The 23,150-nt window shown below is 48.0% G+C and overlaps 1 protein-coding gene across 2 annotated transcripts in view; it reads right to left on the bottom strand.

The window, feature by feature from the left end:
• Positions 1–8,557: 8,557 nt before the first annotated feature.
• Positions 8,558–23,150, bottom strand: part of LOC134983946 (zinc finger protein 436-like) — a 69,659-nt gene continuing 55,066 nt past the window's right edge. For both annotated transcript variants that reach the window (XM_063949560.1, XM_063949561.1), the window contains exon 9: positions 8,558–11,463. In XM_063949560.1, the coding sequence (XP_063805630.1) occupies positions 10,139–11,463 (1,325 nt within the window). In that variant the 3' untranslated portion in view covers positions 8,558–10,138. The remainder of the gene's footprint in view (positions 11,464–23,150) is intronic.

The following is a 23,150-nucleotide window of genomic DNA, read 5'->3' as shown; positions in this document are numbered from 1 at the left end:
TTAATAATTGCATGGGTTACTTGGTTAATATTATCATTAACATTTACAGGGTTGCTAAGTGTTTGTGTTTTACACCCCAGTGCGTCTCTCTCCGCAATCAACTTCTCTCCTGCAATGTATGGTGGCGGTGGGGCTGTGGCTATCAGTTTCCTGACTGCCCCAGATCCCGCCGCCAGAGCCAAACCTCTCTGTATCTCACCTTCCTGTTGCCACAACTGTAAATAATCATGATGCTGAATTCGTCTCTTTGTTGATTTTATGAGACATATCCTCCTCCTTATATTTTGTAACACTTCTGGGCTGAAGCTACCTATTCTTGGGAATTTCTCCCTGTCTTGTACAGTCATTCTCTCCCATTCATCACATAAAACTTCTGTGTGACTTCCGTATTTCTCACACATTATGTACCTTGCCGACCCGACTGGTCGGTTCTCTGAATCAACCCGAACCGAGGTTGATCGCCCCCTACCTGAACAACTGGCCCCCATAATCTGCAGGTGTTGCTTACTACTCCTTTGATCTTTATATCAAGGTCTTCAGCGAACCCTTACAGCAAACCAAATTATTCAAAATAGGCCGACGGTGGCGGTTTACCGAGTACCCCACTCACTCGCCCACGCCGACCAATGCGACCTGATCACACCGATATGGTGCTGGCGCACTCGACACAGGGCCCCTATAAACCTTCTGTTTACTGGAACATGCGAGGGTTATCCGCAGAACACTTACTCTTTCCAGTAAAGGTGGGGTTGTTAGACAGTTCCTGAGTGACCAGCGATCTTCCCTTCCAAAAATAAAAAATTACACAAATCACGTCAGAATGTACAAATAGCGTTTATGACCTTTGTACGCAAAATGATACTGGTCAGGTTTACTAATGCACACAATGACGTGCGGTACAATCGTTCAGTACATAAGACTACTTCTTATGTACAGAGAGATCAATGGAATCGAAAATTTCGGCTGCGAATTCCTTCAGCAAGAGCTTGTATGGCCTATATGGGTTCTGCACCAACCCCCGGGGTTGTGCCTCTTACCTTTATAGCGGACTTTCTTGTCTCCTTATGACATCCTGGTCTGTTACCTTATGGTCCGCTATACTCTAATGCTCCTATATTATTTAACCAAGGATGCCTCCCTAGCCACCGTATATGTCACTTACACGTATGTTCCTCACGAGTACCCGATTTCTTTTTGGTTCAACCTCTAAGTTATATAAACTTATGTAATAATAAAAACACACTCACTCACCACATGTACACTTTTGCTTCTATTTCTATTTCTGCGCAGAAATTTTCTTTAGCCCAGCTGTGTTACCGATTAGGAGCAGGATCTGTTAATTTAAATTTCGGATTTCCAAAAATAGACTTGCGTTATTTATCGCCTGTTGCGCTATTTACCGCCTTTGCGTTAAAAATCAACTTTATCGTGACTTGAGCTACGTGGGCGTAACCGGACGCTCCGTTGCATGATGTACGCTGCGTGCGTCTGCCTTTGGATTGCGTACACAAGTCTTTTGTTAGGGACACGTGTACGCAAAGCAAAGATCCACCGTAACACAATTTATACTTTTATCAATGCAGATGATCCTTGATCATCTACCACGTACCCCACTGACTTTGCCTTATCTCCCAGGCAAACCTGTGTGTTTGTCTATACTTTTAACAATGTAACCTTTATTCTTAAACTATGAAATAACAGCAAATCTCTTTTAGCACTTTTCTATCAACTATAAAACTGGCAGACAGGATAGTGATATACGAAAATGAAAAAGAAATGCAGATATATATGTATGCGTGCGTGTGTACGCAAGACAGAAGAAAAATTACAGTTTTAAAAGGACACAAGCGTTTGTTCTTACCTCCGGTTCCCGGATTCCTTCAGCACTCTTTATCTAAGCGAAGCAGACGCTTATCCCGTCAGCACTACGAGACAACCTCCCGCCCTTTGCTGAGGGATAATGTCTGCTGATCTACCTAGTGCAGATATGTGAAGGACAGGACGAGCCCCCAATTGATAAAGCTGACTTACTTATCTTACTTATAACCCTTTATGAGGTCTAAGAACACTGTACGCTATCTACGTAAGAAGTACCGTAAGGGTACGCAAGTTGCGTAACGATCGCTCAGCCGTAGGCGAGACGCTCAAGCGTCGCGTTCGCTCATGGCCCAGAGATCACAGACTGGCACGCTATTGGCTACAGACAAACGTAATGATTCGCTATGGCGTAGCGGACGCTCGAGACCACGAGGAGATCACCAGCGGCGCAGACGCTCACAGCGCTATACCTTTATATCTATACCTTTAACAATGAGATACACAGTATACCTTTATGTAGAGACAATGTGTAAGTGCAACCTGGTGTAACCTGATTAACTACAAAGCTGCTTGAGCGTCACCGACGCTCTGTGAACACTTAACACTATGAGAAAATACACAGATACTTGTTTAGGGTCCAAAGCCTATTATATGTATTATAACTAATATACTTGCAAAAAGGAATCACAGTACAAATGATACACTACAATATAACAGAGACTTCCTAACCAAATAACTACACAATAAATACAATACAATACAATCTAATCAAGGGAAAATACGAGAGAGAGAGAAGAGAGGGAGAGAGAGAGAGATATGAGAGAGATGGCTCACAGTAAGACAATATGATTACGGAGAGAACTTACGCACAAGGGGAAACGATCGCAAGCGCCTCTGGACATCCAGCTTCCCGATTATCAGCAATGAGAACCGTTTGAAGAGAAGTGTAAGCTGGATGCCACAGGCCCGTCTTTTATGCTCCACACACAATGCAATCTAATGGTCTCTACAATCTTATCGTCCATTGGACACAGGAATTCGGCTTCGCATTATAACAAAAGGTCATAGGATGATTCATACAGGTGGGCTGTGACGATTTCAAACAGCTCAGGTGGGTGGGACACTGGGTTTCCCGCCGCATACCTGAGTAAGAGTAAATAATAGTAATGGACATAAACTTCTTATGTCCATAACTATTCGCACGAGCGATTAATACGCTCCAAACCAACACCGGAATATTGCTATTTAAATACTCTTCCGATGGGTACCAAACACTGCTGCATGACTCCTGTTAGACCCTTCCTATAATACAAAGAGGGATCCCTCCGTTCAGGGACATTCTATATTAACCAAACTTTCAGAATCTATCAAAGGGACCATGATCTACAAACTACATTAATTGTGAAAATATGTAACTATTGAGTCGCCTGCTACGACTACATACTCTTTACCGTAAATACGCATACCGAGTGCGAGCGGGTGCACGCAACAGCGGGTATGCGCTATCACGGGAAAGCGCACGCATGCGCAGCGCGGACCAGTGTGAGGTGCAAATATGGCAGTGTGTATAGGGATATTTTTCTGACTTCGACAAGGGTAAAAAAGAGAGGGGGGGCACTAAATTTAGGCGCAGTACATATATATATATATAGATAAAAGCAGCTATAGGGGACATAATTCAGTTAGTCCCTGCATTATATAGCGCTCTAGTGTGTGCTGGCATACTCTCACTCTGTACCCCCAAAGGGCTTTTGTGGGTCCTGTCCTCTGTTAGAGCATTCCCTGTGTGTGTGCGGTGTGTCGGTACGGCTGTGTCGACATGTTTGATGAGGATAATGATGTGGAGGTGGAGCAGATGCCTATAGAAGGGATGTCACCCCCTGCGGGGCAGACACCTGTGTGGATGGGCTTATGGAAAGAATTGAGTGCAGGACAGCCGGCTTCTCAGCTCGTGCCTGTCCAGGCGTCTCAAAGGTCATCAGGGGCTCTAAAACGCCCGCTACCGCAGATGGCAGACGTCGACACGGATACTGACACCAGTGTCGACGACGATGAGTCTAATCTAATGTCCACTAAGGCAATTCGCTGCATGATTGAGGCAATGAAAGAGGTGTTACACATTTCTGATATAAATCCAGGTACCACTAAAAAGGGTATTATGTTTGGGGAGAAAAAACTACCCGTAGTTTTTCCCCCATCAGAAGAATTAAATGAAGTGTGTGAAGAAGCGTGGGCTTTCCCTGTTAAAAAATTGGTAATTCCTAAGAAGTTACTAATGGCGTTCCCTTTACCGCCAGAGGATAGGCCACGTTGGGAAACACCTCCTAGGGTGGATAAAGCGCTCACACGTTTGTCTAAAAAGGTGGCACTACCGTCTCCGGATACGGCCGCCCTCAAGGAACCTGCTGATAGAAAGCAGGAGGCGATCCTGAAGTCTGTATACACACACTCAGGCATTATACTTAGACCAGCTATTGCGTCAGCATGGATGTGCAGTGCTGCCGCTGCGTGGTCAGATAACCTGTCAGAAAATATTGACAAACTAGACAGACACTATTCTGCTAACCATAGAGCATATCAAAGACTCAGTCTTATACATGAGAGATGCACAGAGGGAGATTTGCCGGCTGGCATCTAAAGTAAGTGCATTGTCCATTTTTGCTAGGAGAGGCTTATGGACTCGGCAGTGGACAGGGGATGCAGATTCAAAAAGGCACATGGAAGTTTTGCCTTGTAAGGGTGAGGAGTTATTTGGGGATGACCTCTCGGACCTAGTTTCCACAGCAACATCTGGGAAGTCAGCATTTTTACCCCATGTTCCCTCACAGCCTAAGAAGGCGCCGTTTTATCAGGTTCAGTCCTTTCGGACCCAGAAAAACAGGCGTGGAAAAGGCGGGTCTTTTCTGTCCAGAGGCAGAGGTAGGGGAAAAAGGCTGCAACAAACAGCAGGTTCCCAGGAGCAAAAGTCCTCCCCCGCTTCTTCTTCCAAGTCCACCGCATGACGGTGGGGCTCCACAGGCGGAGCCAGGTACGGTCGGGGGCCGCCTCAAAAATTTCAGCGATCAGTGGGCTCGCTCACAGGTGGATCCCTGGATCCTTCAAATAGTATCTCAGGGGTACAAACTGGAATTCGAGGCGTCTCCACCCCACCGGTTCCTAAAATCTGCCTTGCAGATTGCTCCCTCAGACAGGGAGGCGGTGCTAGCGGCAATTCACAAGCTGTATTCCCAGCAGGTGATAATCAAGGTGCCCCTACTTCAACAAGGCTGGGGTTACTATTCCACACTATTTGTGGTACCGAAACCGGACGGTTCGGTGAGACCAATTTGAAATTTGAAATCCTTGAACACATACATAAAAAAATTCAAGTTCAAGATGGAATCGCTCAGGGCGGTTATTGCAAGTCTGGACGAGGGGGATTACATGGTATCCCTGGACATCAAGGATGCTTACCTGCATGTCCCCATTTACCATCCTCACCAGGAGTACCTCAGATTTGTGGTACAGGATTGCCATTACCAATTCCAGACGTTGCCATTTGGACTGTCTACGGCACCGAGGGTGTTTACCAAGGTAATGGCGGAAATGACGATACTCCTTCGAAAAAAGGGAGTTTTAATTATCCCGTACTTGGACGATCTCCTAATAAAAGCGAGGTCCAAGGATCAGTTGTTGGTAGGAGTAGCACTATCTCAGGAGGTGCTGCACCAGCACAGTTGGATTCTGAATATTCCAAAATCACAGCTGGTTCCGACGACACGTCTACTGTTCCTGGGTATGATTCTGGATACAGTCCAGAAAAAAGTGTTTCTCCCGGAGGAGAAAGCCAAGGAGCTGTCATCTCTAATCAGAGACCTCCTGAAACCAAAACAGGTATCGGTGCATCACTGCACGCGGGTCCTGGGAAAGATGGTAACTTCTTACGAAGCAATTCCTTACGGCAGGTTCCATGCCAGAATCTTTCAGTGGGACCTGCTGGACCAATGGTCCGGATCGCATCTCCAAATGCATCGCTTAATAACCCTGTCTCCAAGAACCAGGGTGTCTCTGCTGTGGTGGCTGCAGAGGGCTCATCTTCTAGAGGGCCACAGATTCGGTATACAGGACTGGGTCCTGGTGACCACGGAAGCCAGCCTTCGAGGCTGGGGGGCAGTCACACAGGGAAGAAACTTCCAAGGACTGTGGTCGAGTCAGGAGACTTCCCTACACATAAATATTCTGGAACTAAGGGCCATTTACAATGCCCTAAGTCAGGCAAAATCCCTGCTTCTACATCAGCCGGTACTGATCCAATCAGACAACATCACGGCAGTCGCTCATGTAAATCGATAGGGCGGCACAAGAAGCAGGATGGCAATGGCAGAAGCCACAAGGATTCTCCGTTGGGCGGAAAATCATGTACTAGCACTGTCAGCAGTGTTCATCCCGGGAGTGGACAACTGGGAAGCAGACTTTCTCAGCAGACACGACCTCCACCCGGGAAAGTGGGGACTTCATCCAGAAGTCTTCCAAATGATTGTAAATCAATGGGAACGGCCACAGGTGGACATGATGGCGTCCCGCCTAAACAAAAAACTAGAGAGATATTGCGCCAGGTCAAGGGACCCTCAGGCGATCGCTGTGGACGCTCTAGTGACACCGTGGGTGTACCAGTCAGTTTATGTGTTCCCTCCTCTGCCTCTCATACCAAAGGTATTGAGAATAATAAAAAAACGAGGAGTAAGAACAATACTCGTGGTTCCGGATTGGCCACGACGAGCGTGGTACCCGAAACTTCAAGAGATGATCTCAGAGGACCCATGGCCTCTGCCGCTCAGACAGGACCTGCTGCAGCAGGGGCCTTGTCTATTCCAAGACTTACCGCGGCTGCGTTTAACGGCATGGCGGTTGAACGCCGGATCCTGAAGGAAAAGGGCATTCTGGAGGAAGTCATTCCTACGCTGATTAAAGCCAGGAAAGATTTAACAGCAAAGCATTATCACCGCATATGGCGGAAATATGTTGCTTGGTGTGAGGCCAAAAAGGCCCCAACAGAGGAATTTCAACTAGGTCGATTTCTGCACTTCCTACAAGCAGGAGTGACTATGGGCCTGAAATTAGGCTCCATTAAGGTACCGATCTCGGCTCTGTCGATTTTCTTCCAGAAAGAACTAGCTTCACTGCCTGAAGTTCAGACGTTTGTGAAGGGAGTGCTGCATATTCAGCCCCCGTTTGTGCCTCCAGTGGCACCTTGGGATCTCAACGTGGTGTTGAGTTTCTTAAAATCTCATTGGTTTGAGCCACTTAAAACCGTGGATCTAAAATATCTCACGTGGAAAGTGGTCATGTTATTGGCCTTGGCTTCGGCCAGGCGTGTGTCAGAATTGGCGGCTTTGTCGTGTAAAAGCCCTTATCTGATTTTCCATATGGATAGGGCAGAATTGAGGACTCGTCCCCAGTTTCTCCCTAAGGTGGTATCAGCTTTTCACTCGAACCAACCTATTGTGGTGCCTGCGGCTACTAGGGACTTGGAGGAGTCCAAGTTACTGGACGTAGTCAGGGCCTTGAAAATTTATGTTTCCAGGACGGCTAGAGTCAGGAAAACTGACTCGCTATTTATCCTGTGTGCACCCAACAAACTGGGTGCTCCTGCTTCTAAGCAGACTATTGCTCGCTGGATCTGTAACACGATTCAGCAGGCGCATTCTGCGGCTGGACTGCCGCATTCTAAATCAGTAAAAGCCCATTCCACAAGGAAGGTGGGCTCATCTTGGGCGGCTGCCCGAGGGGTCTCGGCTTTACAACTTTGCCGAGCTGCCACTTGGTCAGGGGCAAACACGTTTGCAAAATTCTACAAATTTGATACCCTGGCTGAGGAGGACCTTGAGTTCTCTCATTCGGTGCTGCAGAGTCATCCGCACTCTCCCGCCCGTTTGGGAGCTTTGGTATAATCCCCATGGTCCTTTCGGAGTTCCCAGCATCCACTAGGACGTCAGAGAAAATAAGATTTTACTCACCGGTAAATCTATTTCTCGTAGTCCGTAGTGGATGCTGGGCGCCCGTCCCAAGTGCGGATTGTCTGCAATACTTGTACATAGTTATTGTTAACTAAAGGGTTATTGTTGAGCCATCTGTTGAGAGGCTCAGTTGTTTTCATACTGTAAACTGGGTATAGTATCACGAGTTATACGGTGTGATTGGTGTGGCTGGTATGAGTCTTACCCGGGATTCAAAATCCTTCCTTATTGTGTACGCTCGTCCGGGCACAGTATCCTAACTGAGGCTTGGAGGAGGGTCATAGGGGGAGGAGCCAGTGCACACCAGGTGACCTAAAGCTTTCTTTAGTTGTGCCCGGTCTCCTGCGGAGCCGCTATTCCCCATGGTCCTTTCGGAGTTCCCAGCATCCACTACGGACTACGAGAAATAGATTTACCGGTGAGTAAAATCTTATTTTGTCAAGGTCTTGGCTAAACGTAACATTTAGTGCCGGATGTAATGCCATCCCTGTTGGCCAGAGGTGAGGGTTGCCCGTCACACTTGGACATTTTTTAATGCGCCAGTCATTTACAATACATAGGGGGTCATTCCAACCCGATCGCTCGCTGCAGTTTATCGCAGAGATTGGGTAGGAACTGCGTCATTGCCTGATTGACAGGAAGAGGCGGTCGCAGGGCGGGATGGGGCAGCACAACGGTGTTTGGCCACCCTTATGGGGGTGCAGTCCGGCAAACGAAGGTGTGGCCAGACCGTGTGGGGGGGGGGGGGGGGGGGGCGTGCGACATCACACACAGCCGCTGCGACGATCAACTCCCGGCCAGCCGCAGGAGCTGCGCTGGCCGGGAGTTACTCCACAAGTACATAAACATGGCCGCTGTGCGATGCTTCTGTACTTGTGCTGTGAGCGGACTGAAGTGCGGGGCGGATTAGCCCTGTGCTGGGCGTCCACCCGCATGTCTGGGAACATGATCATAGCTGTGCTAAATTTACACAGCTACGATAACTCGGAATGACCCCCATAACCACGCCTTATAATTGACGGACGCTTTAGAAAAAAAAAAACTTAACTTTTTATAGAACGACCACCATTAAGCTGGAGAGGTGACTGGGGATGGCAATGTAAAATGTGAGCTGAGGAAAGGGGGGAGTAGACGTCAAGGACCATAGGCTGTCAGGACACAAGTACTGTTAGGACAAACGGTCAAAGCGCCAGTTATTTACAATACAAAACCATGCCTTGCAATTGATTGACGCTTTGTGCTGGGCATCCCCCCGCACAGCTACGATCAACTCGGAATGACCCCCTTAATGTACTGAGAGCATAGATGTATGACAGAAGAGTAAATGTACAGTACATGAAGCCGGCAGTAAAAGCAGTATTTCCTGCAGCAGCAACCCGCCAATGCAGAAGCACTGTGCAGGTAACGGGACAGCATAGCGTGCCAGGTGTGGTGTGAAGAGTGTCAGTGGCCAAAGATTTGGCCAGAGCAGCGGTGACTAGGACATACGAGAAAGTGCGTTTTTGGAAGAAGATAGAGTAGGGACATAAAATAATAAAAAAGGAAGAAAACATGGCAGGTTAGGTGAATTATGGGTGCTTTGCATGAGGGGGGAACTGGAGAAAGGGATGGGTTGAAGCAAATGAGGTAAACTATCAAAGAGAGGAGAGCAAGTGGGAAAATTTGGAGCAGAGATGGAAGAAGATAAGTCTAATTAATTATATGTCCAATGAGAGAGGATAAAAGAGTGAGGGGAAGAAGACCAGTGGCAGCTAACCTGTTAATGGGAATGCTGACATGGACTACAGATATATTCTATGGAAAGGATCATAAAATTGGGAGAAGATGAATGACTGCAATGCTGTCACTCACATGCTAGGAAGTTGAGATCCTATACTGTCAGCTAGGAATGGTTCTAACTGGGACAGAAGCCTAAAGCCCAACGTGTGCTCCTTCCGTGGAATTGCGGGACTCCCTTTTGGTGCTGAATCTTGATAGCGGGTGGAGGATGAGGACTGGAAGAAAACCAATTAATGACAAATGAGGATGTAGAAGAGATACACAGAAAACGTAGGGAACCAGTAAAGGAGCTGGTACCATATAGCGGGGTGTGAATTTCATGCTGGGAAATCTAGGCGTAAGCTTCAAGATAACCGCACTCAGGCTCAGTGCAGAGTATATTAATACTTGTTATTATTATTAGTAATAATCACACATTCTGCCGTGCAGAACATAAACATGTAAAACATTTCTTACACAGAGAATGAAATATGAGTATTCTCCTGGGTGACCGCACTCGTGTAAAAGTTCTGTCTTACTATAACTCCCTCTCCTTACACTCAGACCTATATCATGGTTTTCACTCTTGTGTGACTTTTCTGATGTTTAGTAAGTTCTGAATTGCATGTAAAGCATTTCCCGCATTCAGAGCAAGAATACGGTCTCTCTCCGGTGTGACGTCTCTGATGTATAACAAGTTCTGCATTACTTTTAAACCCTTTCCCACATTCCGAGCAAGAATACGGTCTCTCTCCTGTGTGACTTCTCTGATGTCTAACAAGTTCTGATTTAATTGAAAAACCTCTCTCACATTCAGAGCAGGAATATGGGTATGCTCCTGTGTGAATCATCTGATGTCTAACAAGTAGTGCATTTACTTCAAACCCTTTCCCACATTCCGAGCAAGAAAATGGTATCTCACCTGTATGAAATCTCTGATGCCTAACAAGCTCTGGAAAACTTCTATACCCTTCCCCACATTCTGAGCAAGAATATGGTCTCTCTCCGGTGTGACGTCTCTGATGTACAACAAGTTGAGAATTCCGTATAAAGCATTTCCCACATTCCGAGCAAGAATACGGTCTCTCTCCGGTGTGAAGACTCTGATGTCTAACAAGATGTGGATGTTGTGTAAAACATTTCCCACACTCAGAGCAGGAATATGGTCTCTGCCCCGTGTGACTTTTCTGATGTTTAACAAGAGCTGATTTAAGTGTAAAAGATTTCACACAATCAGAGCAGGAAAATGGTTTCTCTCCAGTATGCATTCTCTGATGTCTAACAAGTTCTGAACTACTTATACACACTGTCTCACATTCCGAGCAAGAATATAGTCTCTCACCTGTGTGACTTCTCTGATGTCTAACAAGTAGTGATTTAATTGGAAAACATTTCTCGCATTCCAAGCAAGAATAAGGTCTCTCACCTGTGTGACTTCTCTGATGTATAACAAGTTCTGATTTATATCTAAAACATTTCTTACATTCAGAGCAGGAATATGGATATGCTCCTGTATGAATCATCTGATGTTTAACAAGATGTGAATTTACTTTAAAACATTTCCCACATTCTGAGCAAGAAAACAGTTTTTCATCTGTATGAATCATCTGATGTACAAGAAGTTCTGAATTACTTCTAAACCCTTTCCCACATTCTGAGCAGGAATATGGTGGCTCTCCTGTGTGACTCATCTGATGTATAACAAGGTCTGAATTAAGAGTAAAACATTTTTCACATCCAGAGCAAGACGTATTTGTAATGCAGTTGCTTTTTATACGAGTAGATATTTTCTGTGTATGATCTGCGGCTGTATACATGTCAGTATGTGTGAGGTCTCCATCACATGAGACTGATTCCTCCTTTATATCAGTAGATGGATCTTTAGATGGGTCTGTGGGTAAAAATATAGGAGGTTAGTCATTTAATGTAATTGTCCAATTCACTCCATGTGCTAACCAGCCCTTTCCTGGTGTACAGCCATACATCTGAATCTGTGAGGCCTGAGACACTCATCGAAATGTGCACCAGCCGTACGGTAGGTGCAAATTCTTCATCTGAGCAGGGTTGGCTAGTTTAAACCAAATGTTTTTTTGTTTTTTTTTAAAACAAGCCTATTACCTGTATAATGGAATCCCCCTGGTATTATTCCACATTCTTGTTGCTTGGTTCTTCATTTGAGTGAGCTGAACCAATGCAGTAAATTCACACATAACAGAGAAATAGGTAAGATGGGAGGGTGAACCAGATCAGAGAGGTACTAAATCTTCCTAGCATCAGCTAAGACTCCACAAACTCCTCCCCAGCAATCCTAAAGTACAGGAGAAAACCATAACTAATATTCTCATTTTCACTTATCTCGGAGTGTAATTTGTATATGTTTTAATATATTTAGTCTACCTACATATATTCAGATGAAATAGGAATAATAAGCAGTAAAAACTAAGAATTTACTCACCGGTAATTCTATTTCTCGTAGTCCGTAGTGGATGCTGGGTACTCCGTAAGGACCATGGGGGGTATAGACGGGCTCCGCAGGAGACTGGGCACTCTTAAAAGAAAGATTAGGTACTATATCTGGTGTGCACTGGCTCCTCCCTCTATGCCCCTCCTCCAGACCTCAGTTAGGGAAACTGTGCCCGGAAGAACTGACATTACTAGGAAAGGATTTGGAATCCAGGGTAAGACTCATACCAGCCACACCGTACAACTCGTGATAACTATACCCAGTTAACAGTATGAAAGAAGAATGAGCCTCATTAACAGATGGCTCAAAACAATAACCCTTTTGTTAAGCAATAACTATATACATGTATTGCAGAGAGTCCGCACTTGGGACGGGCTCCCAGCATCCACTACGGACTACGAGAAATAGAATTACCGGTGAGTAAATTCTTATTTTCTCTGACGTCCTAGTGGATGCTGGGTACTCCGTAAGGACCATGGGGATTATACCAAAGCTCCCAAACGGGCGGGAGAGTGCGGATGACTCTGCAGCACCGAATGAGCAAACTCAAGGTCCTCCTCAGCCAGGGTATCAAACTTGTAGAATTTTGCAAAAGTGTTTGAACCCGACCAAGTAGCAGCTCGGCAAAGTTGTAAAGCCGAGACCCCTCGGGCAGCCGCCCAAGAAGAGCCCACCTTCCTCGTGAACTTGGCTTTTACGGATTTAGGATGCGGCAGGCCAGCCGCAGAATGAGCAAGCTGAATCGTGTTACAGATCCAGCGAGCAATAGTCTGCTTTGAAGCAGGAGCACCCAGCTTGTTGGGTGCATGCAGGATAAAATAGCGAGTCAGTTTTCCTGACTCCAGCCGTCCTGGAAACATAGATTTTCAGAGCCCAGACTACGTCCAGCAACTTGGAATCCTCCAAGTCTCGAGTAGCCGCAGGCACCACAATAGGTTGGTTCAAATGAAACGCTGATACCACCTTATGAAGGAATTGAGGACGAGTCCTCAATTCTGCCCTGTCCATATGGAAAATCAGATATGGGCTTTTATACGACAAAGCCGCCAATTCTGACACCTGCCTGGCCGAAGCCAACAGCATGACCACCTTCCACGCGAGATATTTTAACTCCACGGGTCTTAAGTGGCTCAAACCAATGTGATTTTAGGAAATCCAACACCACGTTGAGATCCCAAGGTGCCATCGGAGGCACAAAAGGGGGCTGAATATGCAGCACTCCCTTAACAAACGTCTGAACTTCAGGCAGTGAAGCCAGTTCTTTTTGAAAGAAAATAGATAGGGCCGAAATCTGGACTTTAATGGATCACAATTTTTGGCCCATAGTCATTCCTGACTGTAGGAAGTGCAGAAATCGACACAGATGAAATTCGTCTGTTGGGGCCTTTCTGGCCTCACACCAAGCAACATATTTTCGCCATATGCGGTGATAATGTTTTGCTGTCACTTCCTTCCTAGCTTTTATCAGCGTAGGAAAGACTTCCTCTGGAATGCCCTTTTCCCTTAGGATCCGGCGTTCAACCGCCATGCCGTCAAACGCAGGCGTGGTAAGTCTTGGAACAGACAGGGTCCCTGCTGCAGCAGGTCCTGTCGGAGCGGCAGAGGCCATGGGTCCTCTGAGATCATTTCTTGAAGTTCCGGGTACCAAGTTCTTCTTGGCCAGTCCGGAACGATGAGCATAGTCCTTACTCCTCTCTTTCTTATTATCCTCAGTACCTTGGGTATGAGAGGAAGAGGAGAGAACACATAAACCGACTGGTACACCCAAGGTGTCACTAAAGCGTCCACAGCTATCGCCTGAGGGTCCCTTGACCTGGCACAATATCTTTTTAGCTTTTTGTTGAGGCGGGACGCCATCATGTCCACATGTGGTCGTTCCCAACGGTTTACAATCAGCTTGAAGACTTCTGGATGAAGTCCCCACTCTCCTGGGTGGAGGTCGTGTCTGCTGAGGAAGGCTTCCTAGTTGTCTACTCCCCGAATGAACACTGCTGACAGTGCTAGCACGTGATTCTCCGCCCATCAAAGAATCCTTGTGGCTTCTGTCATTGCCATCCTGCTTCTGTGCCGCCCTATCGATTTACATGGGCGACTGCCGTGATGTTGTCTGACTGAGTCAGCACCGGTTGGTTTTGAAGCAGGGATTCTGCTTGACTCAGGGCATTGTAAATGGCCCTTAGCTCCAGAATATTTATGTGTAGGGAAGTTTCCTGACTCAACCATTGTCCTTGGAAGTTTCTTCCCTGAGTGACTGCCCCCCAACCTCGGAGGCTTGCATCCGTGGTCACCAGGACCCAGTCCTGTATGCAGAATCTGCGGCCTTCGAGAAGATGAGCACTCTGCAGCCACCACAGCAGAGACACCCTGGCCCTCGGGGACAGGGTGATCAACCGATGCATTTGAAGATGCGATCCGGACCACTTGTCCAATAGATCCCACTGGAAGATCCTTGCATGGAACCTGCCGAAGGGAATCGCTTCGTAAGAAGCTACCATCTTTCCCAGGATTCGTGTGCAGTGATGCACCGACACCTGTTTTGGTTTCAAGAGGTCCCTGACCAGAGATGATAATTCCTGGGCCTTCTCCTCCGGGAGAAACACCTTCTTCTGTTCTGTGTCTAGAATCATACCCAGGAACAGCGGACGCGTCGCAGGAATCAGCTGTGACTTTGGGATAATCAGAATCCAGCCGTGCTGATGCAGCACTTCCTGAGATAGTGCTACGCTGATTAGCAACTGCTCTTTGGACCTCGCCTTTATCAGGAGATCGTCCAAGTACGGGATAATTATAACTCCCTTCTTTCGAAGGAGTATCATCATTTCGGCCATTACCTTGGTAAATACCCTCGGTGCCGTGGACAGACCAAACGGCAACGTCTGGAATTGGTAATGACAGTCCTGTACCACAAACCTAAGGTACTCCTGGTGAGGTGGTTAAATGGGAACATGTAGGTATGCATCCTTGATGTCCAATGACACTATAAAATCCCCCTCTTCCAGGCTTGCAATAACCGCCCTGAGCGATTCCATCTTGAACTTGAACTTCCTTATATAAGTGTTCAAGGATTTTATTTTTAGGATGGGTCTCACCGAACTGTCTGGTTTCGGTACCACAAACAATGTGGAATAGTAACCCCGCCCCTGTTAAAGGGGGGTACCTTGATTATCACCTGCTGGAGGTACAGCTTGTGAATAGCTGCCAGTACTACCTCCCTTTCTTTGGGAGCAACCGGTAAGGCTGATTTGACGTAACGGCGAGGGGGAGTGGCCTCGAACTCTTGCTGTGGATACGAGGTCCGAGAGACCATCCCCAAACAATTCCTCACCTTTATAAGGCAAAACCTCCATGTGCCTTTTAGAATCAGCATCACCTGTCCACTGCCGAGTCCATAATACTCTTCTGGCAGAAATGGACATTGCATTAATTCTAGATGCCAGCCGGCAAATATCCCTCTGTGCATCTCTCATATATAAGACTACGTCTTTAATATGCTCTATGGTTAGCAAAATAGTATCCCTGTCTAGGGTATCAATATTATCTGACAGGGTATCGGACCAAGCTGCTGCAGCACTTCACATCCATGCTGAAGCAATTGCAGGTCTCAGTATAGTACCTGAGTGTGTATATACAGACTTCAGGATAGCCTCCTGCTTTCTATCAGCAGGCTCCTTTAAGGCGGCCGTATCCTGAGACGGCAGTGCCACCTTTTTTGACAAGCGTGTGAGCGCCTTATCCACCCTAGGGGTTGTCTCCCAACGCAACCTGTCCTCTGGAGGGAAAGGGTACGCCATCAGTAACTTTTTAGAAATCACTAGTTTCTTATCGGGGGAACCCCACGCTTCTTCACACGCTTCATTCAACTCATCTGATGGGGGAAAAACCACTAGCTGCTTTTTCTCCCCAAACAGAATACCCTTTTTAGTGGTACCTGGGTTAATGTCAGAAATGTGCAACACATTTTTCATTGCCGTAATCATGCAACGGATGGCCCTTGTGGATTGTACATTAGTCTCATCCTCGTCGACACTGGAGTCAGACTCCGTGTCGACATCTGTGTCTGCCATCTGAGGTAGCGGGCGTTTTTGAGCCCCTGATGGCCTCTGAGACGCCTGGGCAGGCATGGGCTGAGAAGCCGGCTGTCCCACAGCTATTCTGTCATCGAACCTTTTATGCAAGGAGTTGACACTGTCGTTTAATACCTTCCACATATCCACCCAATCTGGTATGGCCCCGCAGGGGGTGACATCACACTTATCGGCACCTGCTCCGCCTCCACATAAGTTTCCTCATCAAACATGTCGACACAGCCGTACTGACACACCGCACACACACAGGGAATGCTCTGACTGAGGACAGGACCCCACTAAGTCCTTTGGGGAGACAGAGAGAGACTATGCCAGCACACACCACAGCGCTATATAATGCAGGGATGCACACTATACAGAGTGATTTTTCCCCTATAGCAGCTTATATACACAGTTATGCGCTTAAATTTATGTGCCCCCCCTCTCTCTTTTACCCTAGAAGTCTGGAACTGCAGGGGAGAGCCTGGGGAGCGTCCTTCCAGCGGAGCTGTGAAGAGAAAATGGCGCCGGTGTGCTGAGGAAGACAGCCCCGCCCCTTTCTCGGCGGACTTCTCCCGCTTTTTTATATGCTTTATAGCGGGGGATTGTGTACATATACAGTATATTGGCTGTATTATGTGCTATTTAGCCATGTAAGGTACTCTAATTGCTGCCCAAGGCGCACCCCCCCCCCCCCCCCCCCCCCCCAGCACCCTGCACCCATCAGTGACTGGAGTGTGTGGTGTGCAGAGGGAGCAATGGCGCACAGCTGCAGTGCTGTGCGCTACCTTAATGAAGACCGGAGTCTTCAGCCACCGATTTTCAACTTCTCTTCGGTTCTTCTGGCTCTGCAAGGGGGACGGCGGCGCGGCTCCGGGACCGGACGACCAAGGACTGGGCCTGTGTTCGATCCCTCTGGAGCTAATGGTGTCCAGTAGCCTAAGAAGCCCAAGCTAGCTGCAAGCAGGTAGGTTCGCTTCTCTCCCCTCAGTCCCTCGTAGCAGTGAGTCTGTTGCCAGCAGATCTCACTGAAAATAAAAAACCTAACAAATACTTTTTCTAAGAAGCTCAGGAGAGCCCCTAGTGTGCATCCAGCTCTGGCCGGGCACAGATACTAACGGAGGTCTGGAGGAGGGGCATAGAGGGAGGAGCCAGTGCACACCAGATATAGTACCTAATCTTTCTTTTAAGAGTGCCCAGTCTCCTGCGGAGCCCGTCTATACCCCCCATGGTCCTTACGGAGTACCCAGCATCCACTAGGACGTCAGAGAAAATGGTTTTATTGAAAGATGTAACATTAACCCTTTCAGTGGTAACTATTTTGAATTTTGTCACGCCTCCCAAGATTGTTTTTTATATTTTTTACCTGTTGTTGCCAGGGGTTTCATGTGCATTGCCAGGGGTTTTACACACTAGGGGTCATACTCTTTGACAGGGTTTTCATGCACTAAGGGGGTCATTCCGAGTTGATCGTAGCTGTGCTAAATTTAGCACAGCTACGATCATGTTCCCAGACATGCGGGAGGATGCCCAGCACAGGGCTAGTCCGCCCCGCATGTCTATCTGCCCTTCCCCACACAAGTAAAAAAGCATTGCACAGCGGTGATGCTTTTGTACTTGTTGAGTAACTTCCGGCCAGCGCAGCTCCTGCGGCTGCCCGGGAGTTGCTCGTCGCATCGGCTGCATGTGACGTCACGAAGCCGCTGCGGCCTGCCCCCCGCATGGTCTGGCCACGCCCCCCACATGGTCCAGCCACGCCCCCATAATGGCCCCGCCCGCCCACTGCCTGTCAATCAGGCAGAGGTGATCGCTAGGGAACGACGGCCTTTGCCCATTCGGCATGCTGCGGCGCCGGCGCAGTTACGAACCGATCGCTGCGATAAACTGCAGCAAGCAATCGGGTCGGAATGACCCCTCTAAGATCCATGCTCGTTGGCAAGGGGAAAGCTAGTTGCCGAGGGGAATGCTCGTTGCAAAGGAATGCGTACACACTAGGCTGTTTTATAATTCCGATGCGTTGGATCGTGTCGTGCAGTGTATACCTTAATGCAAAAAAATAAAATAAAAACTACTTTCAAGTAAAAAAGAATATATATGATTCTCATACGTCCTAGAAGATGCTGGGGTCCAATTTAGTACCATGGGGTATAGACTGGTCCCTTGGGAGCCATGGGCACTTTAAGAGTTTAAATAGTGTGGGCTGGCTCCTCCCTCTATGCTCACTCCCGCAGCACTGCCGCCACCCCCTAACAGAGCCAGAAGATACGGTGGTGAGTAGGATGCCGGCGCCCCGGTAAGCGAGGAGCCGGTGAGAATGGCGGCATTAGGGTGGGAGCGCAGCACTGATGCTGCGCTCTGGAAGGCTCAGAGGTACGTGTGCGGTTCTGTGAGGGGCGTCCTGGGCCAGCGCAATACCCTAAAAACTGGTCACAGAAAGCTACAGGGGCTTGTACTACTGTTAGCTGCAGTTTCACCTCAAGCCAGTATAACACCATAAGTGTGGGAAAGCGCGCCATTACAGTGGGCGGGGCTTGTCCTCAGAGAGGATCCAGCACTCACCAGCGCTATTTTCTCCTTGCAGATCACACACAGAGACACTGACAGGGAGCGTTGCCCTCCACATAACTCCAGCTATCCTGTGCGGTACCAGGGGTTATAGAAGGGAGGGAGCGTGTTTTGTTAACTGTTTGAAGTTACTCCAGTCAGCGCCAGGCATTTATCATATAACTGCCTACTGGGGCGCTGTGTGTACTGGCTCCTCATATTCTGTGTCTCTCTGAAATACTCTGTGGGGAAACGGTCTCTACATTTTTTTGTGTGTGTGTGTCTCCTGTGCTGCAGAGTGTTTCTCTTCTCCAGAGGAGTCTATTCCATGTACTCAGGAATGCAATATACTGTCTCAGCCTTCTGAAGCCGAACCACCGGTATTAGATTCTCTGGATAGAAGTGACATTAAAATGTTTTTACGTCACATACAGGATTCTGCAGGTTTCATGGTGGAGGCCATGAAGGACCTGGGTCATCTGAATGCAAGGACGTCTTCCATGGCTGTCTCGGCACGCAGGGGTCTCTGGCTACGCCAATGGTCTGGGGATGAGGAATCCAAGAAAAGCGTGGAGAACCTACCCTTCACAGGTCAGGCTCTGTTTGGGGAGGCATTGAATGCGTGGATTTCCACGGCAACCACAGGTAAGTCAACCTTTCTTCCCTCAGCCACTCCACCAACGAGAAAATCTTTTCTTACGTCTACAATGCAGTCCTTTCGGACTGCAAAAGGTTAAAAAGGCCAAGTTCAACTTTCTTCAAAGGTGGTCGAGGGAAATCCAGAAAACCTGCATCAACAGGTTCCCAGGAACAGAAGCCTGGTTATGCTTCCTCAAAATTGTCAGCATGACGGTGGACCTCCCAGCCTGGAGATCGGGCAGATGGGAGCATGACTGAGAAATTTCAGTCACGTCTGGGCGTCATCAGGCCTGGACCCCTGGGTGCAAGATATTGTGTCCCAGGAGTACAGACTGGAGTTTCAAGAACTCCCACCTCACAGATTCTTCAAATCAGGCGTACCAGCTTTGCTGACAGAAAGGACTATCCTACAGGAAGCCATTCAAAAATTGGAAAAAGGCAAATGTCATTGTTCCAGGTCCACATCATCTGAAAAAATAAGATTTTACTCACCGGTAAATCTATTTCTCGTAGTCCGTAGTGGATGCTGGGAACTCCGTAAGGACCATGGGGAATAGCGGCTCCGCAGGAGACTGGGCACAACTAAAGAAAGCTTTAGGACTACCTGGTGTGCACTGGCTCCTCCCACTATGACCCTCCTCCAGACCTCAGTTAGGATACTGTGCCCGGAAGAGCTGACACAATAAGGAAGGATTTTGAATCCCGGGTAAGACTCATACCAGCCACACCAATCACACCGTATAACTCGTGATATTATACCCAGTTAACAGTATGAACTATAACTGAGCCTCTCAACAGATGGCTCATAACAATAACCCTTTAGTTAGGCAATAACTATATACAAGTATTGCAGACAATCCGCACTTGGGATGGGCGCCCAGCATCCACTACGGACTACGAGAAATAGATTTACCGGTGAGTAAAATCTTATTTTCTCTGTCGTCCTAGTGGATGCTGGGAACTCCATAAGGACCATGGGGATTATACCAAAGCTCCCAAACGGGCGGGAGAGTGCGGATGACTTTGCAGCACCAAATGAGAGAACTCAAGGTCCTCCTCAGCCAGGGTATCAAATTTGTAGAATTTTGCAAACGTGTTTGCCCCTGACCAAGTAGCAGCTCGGCAAAGTTGTAAAGCCGAGACCCCTCGGGCAGACGCCCAAGAAGAGCCCACCTTCCTTGTGGAATGGGCTTTTACAGATTTAGGATGCGGCAGTCCAGCCGCAGAATGCGCCAGCCGAATTGTGCTACAAATCCAGCGAGCAATGGTCTGCTTAGAAGCAGGAGCACCCAGCTTGTTGGGTGCATACAGGATAAATAGTGAGTCAGTTTTCCTGACTCCAGCCGTCCTGGAAACATAAATTTTCAAGGCCCTGACTACGTCCAGTAACTTGGAATCCTCCAAGTCCCTAGTAGCCGCAGGCACCACAATAGGCTGGTTCAAGTGAAAAGCTGACACCACCTTAGGGAGAAACTGGGGACGAGTCCTCAATTCTGCCCTATCCATATGGAAAATAAGATAAGGGCTTTTACATGACAAAGCCGTCAATTCTGACACACGCCTGGCCGAAGCCAAGGCCAATATCTCACCACTTTCCACGTGAGATATTTTAAATCCACGGTTTTAAGTGGCTCAAACCAATGTGATTTTAGGAAACTCAACACCACGTTAAGATCCCAAGGTGCCACTGGAGGCACAAAAGGGGGCTGAATATGCAGCACTCCCTTTACAAAAGTCTGAACTTCAGGCAGTGAAGCCAGTTCTTTCTGGAAGAAAATCGACAGAGCCGAAATCTGGACCTTAATGGAACCCAATTTTAGGCCCATAGTCACTCCTGACTGTAGGAAGTGCAGAAAATCGACCCAGCTGAAATTCCTCTGTTGGGGCCTTCCTGGCCTCACACCACGCAACATATTTTCGCCAAATACGGTTACTTCTTTCCTAGCTTTAATCAGCGTAGGAATGACTTCCTCCGGAATGCCCTTTTCTTTTAGGATCCGGTGTTCAACCGCCATGCCGTCAAACGCAGCCGCGGTAAGTCTTGGAACAGACAGGGCCCCTGCTGAAGCAGGTCCTGTCTGAGCGGTAGAGGCCATGGGTCCTCTGATATCATTTCTTGAAGTTCTGGGTACCAAGCTCTTCTTGGCAGATCCAGAACCACGAGTATCGTTCTTACTCCTCGTCTTCTTATTATTCTCAGTACCTTTGGTATGAGAGGCAGAGGAGGGAACACATAAACCGACTGGTACACCCACGGTGTCACTAGAGCATCCACAGCTATCGCCTGAGGGTCCCTTGACCTGGCGCAATATCTCTCTAGCTTTTTGTTTAGGCGAGACGCCATCATGTCCACGTGTGGCCTTTCCCAACGGTTTACAATCAGTTGGAAGACTTCTGGATGAAGTCCCCACTCTCCCGGGTGGAGGTCGTGTCTGCTGAGGAAGTCTGCTTCCCAGTTGTCCACTCCCGGAATGAACACTGCTGACAGTGCTAACACGTGATTTTCCGCCCATTGGAGAATCCTTGTGGCTTCTGCCATCGCCATCCTGCTTCTTGTGCCGCCCTGTCGGTTTACATGGGCGACTGCCGTGATGTTGTCTGATTGGATCAGTACCGGCTGGTTTTGAAGCAATGGCCTTGCCTGACTTAGGGCATTGTAAATGGCCCTCAGTTCCAGAATATTTATGTGTAGGGAAGTCTCCTGACTTGACCAAAGTCCTTGGAAGTTTCTTCCCTGTGTGACTGCCCCCCAGCCTCGAAGGCTGGCATCCGTGGTCACCAGGACCCAGTCCTGTATACCGAATCTGCGGCCCTCTTGAAGATGAGCATCTGCAGCCACCACAGCAGAGATACCCTGGTCCTTGGAGACAGGGTTATCAGCCGATGCATCTGAAGATGCGATCCGGACCACTTGTCCAATAGGTCCCACTGAAAAGTTCTTGCATGGAACCTGCCGAATGGAATTGCTTCGTAGGAAGCTACCATTTTTCCCAGGACTCGCGTGCAGTGGTGCACCGATACCTGTTTTGGTTTAAGGAGGTCTCTGACTAGAGATGACAGCTCCTTGGCTTTCTCCTCAGGGAGAAACACTTTTTTCTGGTCTGTATCCAGAACCATCCCCAGGAACAGTAGACGTTTCGTTGGAACCAGCTGTGACTTTGGAATGTTTAGAATCCAACCGTGCTGTTGTAGCACTTCCCGAGATAGTGCTACCCCGACCAACAACTGCTCCTTGGACTTCGCCTTTATCAGGAGATCGTCCAAGTACGGGATAATTAAAACTCCCTTTTTTCGAAGGAGTATCATCATTTCCGCCATTACCTTGGTAAATACCCTCGGTGCCGTGGACAGCCCAAACGGCAGCGTCTGGAATTGGGAATGACAATCCTGTACCACAAATCTGAGGTACTCCTGGTGAGGATGGTAAATGGGGACATGCAGGTAAGCATCGTTGATGTCCAGGGATACCATGTAATCCCCCTCGTCCAGGCTTGCAATAACCGCCCTGAGCGATTCCATCTTGAACTTGAATTTTTTTATATATGTGTTCAAGGATTTCAAATTTAAAATGGGTCTCACCGAACCGTCCGGTTTCGGTACCACAAACATTGTGGAATAGTAACCCCGTCCTTGTTGAAGTAGGGGCACCTTGACTATCACCTGCTGGGAATACAGCTTGTGAATTGCCTCTAGCACAGCCTCCCTGCCTGAGGGAGTTGTCGGTAAGGCAGATTTGAGGAAACGGCGGGGGGGGGGGGGGGGGGAGACGTCTCGAATTCCAGCTTGTACCCCTGAGATACTACTTGAAGGATCCAGGGGTCCACCTGTGAGCGAGCCCACTGATCGCTGAAATTTTTGAGGCGGCCC

Source organism: Pseudophryne corroboree, assembly GCF_028390025.1.
Source record: "Pseudophryne corroboree isolate aPseCor3 chromosome 3 unlocalized genomic scaffold, aPseCor3.hap2 SUPER_3_unloc_3, whole genome shotgun sequence".
Taxonomy (NCBI): domain Eukaryota; kingdom Metazoa; phylum Chordata; class Amphibia; order Anura; family Myobatrachidae; genus Pseudophryne; species Pseudophryne corroboree.
This window is presented reverse-complemented; position numbering and strand designations above follow the sequence as displayed.